Raw genomic sequence first — 5,576 nt, forward strand, 5'->3', positions numbered from 1 at the left:
TAGAAACTCCAAAGAATTTATGAATCATGCATGATTGTGCTGAATATGCAATAAGAGTTGTACTTTTAAAGACGATCTTTTAGATGTAGAAGTGTGCCTTTGGCTCTGCCAAAGCACCCGGCCGTAATACCCTTTTTGCTATTGTCTCCCAATTCTCCCCTTTTATTAAACTTCTCGGGAAATTTTATGAAGAGTGAACCTTGTTTTTCACACTGGAATTCAGTGACTGGGGTGTAAAACTGCCTGCTTCCCTTCCGCCGGCGGATCGGGGCAGTCGCTTGCGTGGTTGCTGCGGGAGCTTTTGTGCATTCGGCTTCGGGACTTTGCTAGGCTGCAATTCGGCAATGTGATTGAATGTGCCTGCTTTCCCTGCCTCCTTGCCGCTCGGGAATGCACAGACGGTGCACGGTGTGCCGCCTGGAGCCGGGGCTGTGTCCGCCGTCCCCTGAGTGCCCGGGGAATCGCTCCCTTCGCTCCGTTGTGTCCGAGCCGCCGCTGCCCCCGCCCCGCTGAGGGGCCAAGCGTGCAGCGGAGCGCCCCCTGCCGGCCGCGAGTGCCCCGGCCCCGCCCCCGCCGGCCGCGCGGGATCCCGGCCCCGCCCCGCGCCCGCCGCAGCCGCCAGCGGCCCCTGCCGGGCGTGGCCGTAACTGCAGCAAAGGGCAAACACGGCCCTCGCCGGGGGAACCTCCTGTGCGTGTGCTGGGGTTTGTTCTGTGCATATTCTGTACTAAAGAACTGTCATACATGAAATCCCTATTTGTGCTTGGTCTTTGCGTATTAAGTGCTTTAATTAATTAATTTTGAGTTAAATATTTTTAAATTGAATGTTAAAATTAACCCATCAGCCCAGGTACAAAAATCAAGGTCCATTATCAGTGTTTTCAATTGTTCAAAGTAGTTTATTAAGAGAGTTGCACCCTTCCCAGTTAAAAATTCCCCAGTTAAAAATCCCAACTTATGCTCCCCTTTTCAAACTTCAAACCACCTGTACACCATAAGAGTTATCTTTCCTGTGTTTACTGTATACTTTTACAAGTGTTTTAAGATGTGTTGGATGTATTTTAATACTTTTTTAAGGTATTTTTACTTGCACTTTGGTTCCAAGGCCAAAAACCCCAGTTCTAACAGCCAGCAGCTATTTTTAGCCCCACAACCATTACTCTGTAGGCAAGCCCCATGGCAACCTGAATTTTAATGAAGGCATTTTAGCACCCTTATCTCAACTAATACCACCCCTCTGACAACGATGAGCCATTGGTGGACGGAGATGATCTATCAAAGGGAAAGCACCAATCACTTTAAACCGAAGGGGCAGGTTGTGGGCGGGCTGTGGGCAGACTGGGGCGAAGCAAAGGCACTATAAAACAACGAGACAGAGAGGCGGCCTCTCTCTCTCTCTGCAGGTTAGCTGCGGTGGGTGTCGGCGCTGGGCATTAAAAGCCTGACTCCTATTAAGGAGCCTTTAGTAATTTTTTTTACTTTTGGACCAGCCAAAAGCCAGCCCAGCACTGCAAGTTCTTTTTCTCTACCTGAGGTCCAGTGCTGTCTCAGCCAGATCTCAGATCCCTGTGCTCCTGGGGCATAGCATCTACCGAGCCATAGGATCCCAAATTTTTATATTTTTCTAATTTCTGTAATTTTTCAATTTTTCTGTTTTCAATAAATTAATTTTTTATTTAAGAGTTGTCTCATTTCTCACAGAACTGCTACTCCTTTCCTGCATTTTTTCAGCCCCATAATTTTCGAAGTTATAATGATTTGGAGAAAACGGTCTTCTTGCCATTCCAGGAAGGTTCCCACTTCCTTAGCAGACATTTAACTTTTAAAACAGGACACTTTGTTAAAAAAACCCAAACCCGGGAACATTTCATGATTTCACGTACTACATGATTTCACGTCTAAAGAAACTGGGCTGTCTGCCCTTTTCTTCTTAGGCAGTGCATTTCTCTGTCTTCAAGTACAAAAGCAACAAAGCGATTATAGGTAACAGTGGCAGAATACGCTGTGTTACTGCCACAGGGACTCCCGGCTTAATTCACCAGCTCCTGTCTGTTGTTTGTTGCTGCCCAGTGAAGAAGAGTCACATTTTCTGGTTGGTGAACATCATATCCTGCTTCTACCAGTTCTTTGCATCGCTCTGCCATTCCATACCTTAAATGAGACAACACCCATTTACTTACCGTTTGTTAAATATCCTCCAGTTTGGAGACAGTCGCATCCTAAAGAAAAAATACATCTCAATAAGCATCACCCAGCAGTTCCTACTTGAGCAGATTCCACACTGCATTCAATGGAAACCTTGTAAAAAGAGTGGGGCTGTGCCTTGAGGAGTAGAAGCTTCTACTTAACAAATCTGTCTGAAATGCTTTTGGTTTATTTACAATAGTAGCTGTAAGTGATGTTTCTTCTTCCACTACAGGGAGAAAATGAAACTGAAGATGTTTCCTCCGTAAAAATGGAAGCTTTGTAACAATGGACCTCCCTCTCCCGGAGGAAACGTGCCACGGCCCTTGGAGAATTGGCAGTCACTGCTCACAGGCCATCGGAAAAGGGATAATTGTCACCCCCAGCTCAGCCTCCAGACCAGGGCTGACAGGACTCTCTCCATCCCCTCACGGTGGGATCCTGGCTGGAAGCATCACAGCTTGGGTCAGGACTTTGGGTAGAGACTTGGAGAGCCATTCAGGGCACAAGAGGGTTGGCAGCCCTCAGAAAAGAAAAGAAAAATGAAAGAGCAGGCGCATTTATGAAAACCCCTTTTTTTTACCAACCCCTGTTTCGGTAGGTCACGGCAGTAGACAGAAGGTAGCACAGATTTGTAGCTGGTACCCGGGCCTGTTCCTGTAACTAGACTGGTTACTGCACTTTCCATCTCCATCAGTTGTTTTAGGGTAGAAGAAGATATTTGGGAGGGGCACAATGGGCCCAACACCATGGGAGCAAGTCCAGGATGTCAACAGCTTTCAGTTGTGAATGAGCAGGAAAGCTAAGAGACAAAGTCAGGCTTTTTTCTCATCCTGAAGGTGGAGAAGGGAAAATTCAGAGCTGACAAAAATATACCGTATTGGGGTGCACAAGTGCAGGGAGAACCCTCCCTTGCTGGACAGGAGGTGCTACGAGCATTCAGTGATCCTTTGTTGGCATAGCAAAGTCTCCAGAAGGGAGCTGGGGAGAAATACCACTCCTTCCACCCAGTGTTCTGAAGCTCTGGGCTACACGGTGCAACAAAGTTATCAAGAATCGCTCCGTTACATAACACAACTCCCGAATGTGAGACGGGGTTAGAGGCTGGTAACACCAGGGGGGTTCCCTTGGAGTCCCTAGGGATCACTTTCTCTGCCGCTCCTTCCTCTGCCACGGGGGTCTCCTCACGCTCTTTCCCTGCCCCAGCGTGGGAGGCTGAGCCTGCTGGAGCGTGTCCATCTGTCCCAGAGTCTCTTTCAGCATCTGCGCATCCCTGCACAGCTCCTGTAGATGCTGCTATCCCCTGAATCCAGGCAGACCGGGCTGCATTTGCCTGCTGCCAGTGTGAGGGGAAGAAAGAGCAAGAGTTCATTAGGGCTTGACCTGAAATGACGTTTTGGCGCTTCTGCTTCTTCTCACAGCTTTGGCAGCTGAGCAGCATCTCTGTCCCTGCCACTCGCTGGCCCTTGGAATGCACACATGAGCCCATGTATCACTTCTGGTGAACCCAAGTGGCCGCGTCAGTTTGAAAGGGCAGCTGTTGTTTCACTGTTACCTTTCTTGGCTGGTTACAGCCCCTCCGCCTGTACTACAGCCTGTGCTTGAAGACACAGAACTACCGTCCTGGAGAAAAGGCATCAAAAGCTTGACAAAGGCTGAAGGGAACACTCTGATTACCACTTTTCCCAAGAGGGTTCTTTAGCTGAAGTTGCTAAACGGGACCAGACTTGACACAACGGCATGGGTTTGTGGTTGTTTTATTTCTTGGGTCCTCAGGCCTGCGTGGAACTCGGTAATCAGGTGCTGCAGAGGCTCCGGCAAGGCATCAAAGACGCCTGCCCGCACCCAAGGGTGGCGCAAGATCTCCTCCAGCGCTGGCCTGTCCGCGGGGTGCTTGGACAAACACCAGCGGATCAGATGTTGGCACTCTGGGGAGAGAAGCCAGAAAGCGACGGTCACTTGCAGAAGGCTCCTGCCCAGCTGCTCCCGGCACCACAGGCCCGGCCGTGCTGCGTGTGCTCAGAGCTGTGCCAGCCTCCCGGCTGACTCTGCCCTTTGAGGACAGTGGCACAGCAGGACATGGGCCACCTCCTTCAGCCAAGCGGGCCACACTGACCATGTCGTCATGGGCCGCCTCCTGCGGCCAGCCCTTGAAGGCAGATGGGTCTCCCGCGCAGCTGCGTGAGAGCCACGCTGGGCTGCGTGGTGCCGTCTGCCAAAGCCTGCCTTCTTGAGGCCGGACACCAACCTGGAGAGACCTGCTGCCAGAAGAAGAGCTGCCCCGACACGATGTCACGGTCCTCCAGGAAGGGCATGTTCCCGCAGACCATGACGTACAGCAGCACGCCCAGGGACCAGATGGTTGCTGAATGGCCGTGGTAGCAGCCAAGGCAGATCCACTCGGGTGGGCTGTACGTGTGTGTTCCTAGAGGACACAGGCAGCGCTGTCCAGGCGCAGGCTGCTGGCTTCCAGAGCCTGGTGCAGCCAGGGGCTGCACCGGTGCCACAACTTCCCCCGAGGCCACCGGGTCCCCCAGCCAATTGGCCAAAGCCAGGAAACCATTCTGCAAGGCAAACAAGGCCAGCGGAGCAGCCCAAGCCCTTGCGGGCCTGCCAAGCCGAGCGGCCGGGGCCTGGCTTTGGCAGCCCCCTCTGTGGGCAGGGCCGGCAGCGGCTCCTGGCACAGCATCTGGCCCGTGCCAAAGGGCAGCCGGCAGCCGGCTGAATGCCGCACCCCGCAGCCCAGGAGGGAGCGGGGCCGTGCAGTGCCTGGCACTGGGAGCAGGGCCCGGCCTGTGGGCTCACCGGCAAATCGCGTGAAGGCCTGCTCCTGGAGGAAGGTGCCGCAACCGAAGTCGATGAGCTTCAGGTCGCCGCTCTCCGGGTCCACGAGGAGATTCTCTGGCTTGATGTCCGGTGCAGGACGCCGCAGGCGGTGCAGTGCCGCACGGCCTCCAGCACCTGGCAGAAAAGCCAGCGCGCCATCTCCTCGCACAGGAACCCCTGCTCCAGCAGGAAGGCCAGGAGATCCTGCGATGGCTCCGGACGCTCCATCACCAGCAGGAAGCTGTCAGGCAGCTCAAACCAGTCGAGGAGCTGGATGATGTTGTGGCAGCCAGAGCCCACCTTCTCCATGAGCACGATCTCCATGGGAACACGGGTGCCGTCGGGCTGTGAGGAGGAGACAGTGCCTCCAGCAGGCCTGATGCTGCCCTGTGGCTCCGCTGCCCGTGCCTGGGATGCCCCAGTGCCCCTTGGGCAGCCTCCCTGGTGCTTGGGCTTCCTCCCGCCCAGGGGATGCTTGGGGGTGCCCCCTGCCGGCCCCACCACCGGTGTTCGGCATCCCCGGGCCCGCCATGCTCCGGCTCGCACGCTGAGCCCACGCCCGCTCC

At 53.9% G+C, this 5,576-nt stretch overlaps 1 protein-coding gene across 1 annotated transcript; it reads right to left on the reverse strand.

The window, feature by feature from the left end:
- Positions 1-1,836: 1,836 nt before the first annotated feature.
- LOC120410886 (serine/threonine-protein kinase pim-1-like) lies at positions 1,837-5,397 on the reverse strand. Its single transcript, XM_039561415.1, is given in 4 exon segments — positions 1,837-4,112; positions 4,433-4,609; positions 4,990-5,100; positions 5,103-5,397. Coding segments are annotated over 4 exon segments (750 nt in total). The 5' UTR covers positions 5,335-5,397; the 3' UTR covers positions 1,837-3,882.
- Positions 5,398-5,576: the final 179 nt, after the last annotated feature.

This window comes from Corvus cornix, chromosome 17 (genome assembly GCF_000738735.6).
Source record: "Corvus cornix cornix isolate S_Up_H32 chromosome 17, ASM73873v5, whole genome shotgun sequence".
In the NCBI taxonomy this organism is placed as follows: Eukaryota; Metazoa; Chordata; class Aves; order Passeriformes; family Corvidae; genus Corvus; species Corvus cornix.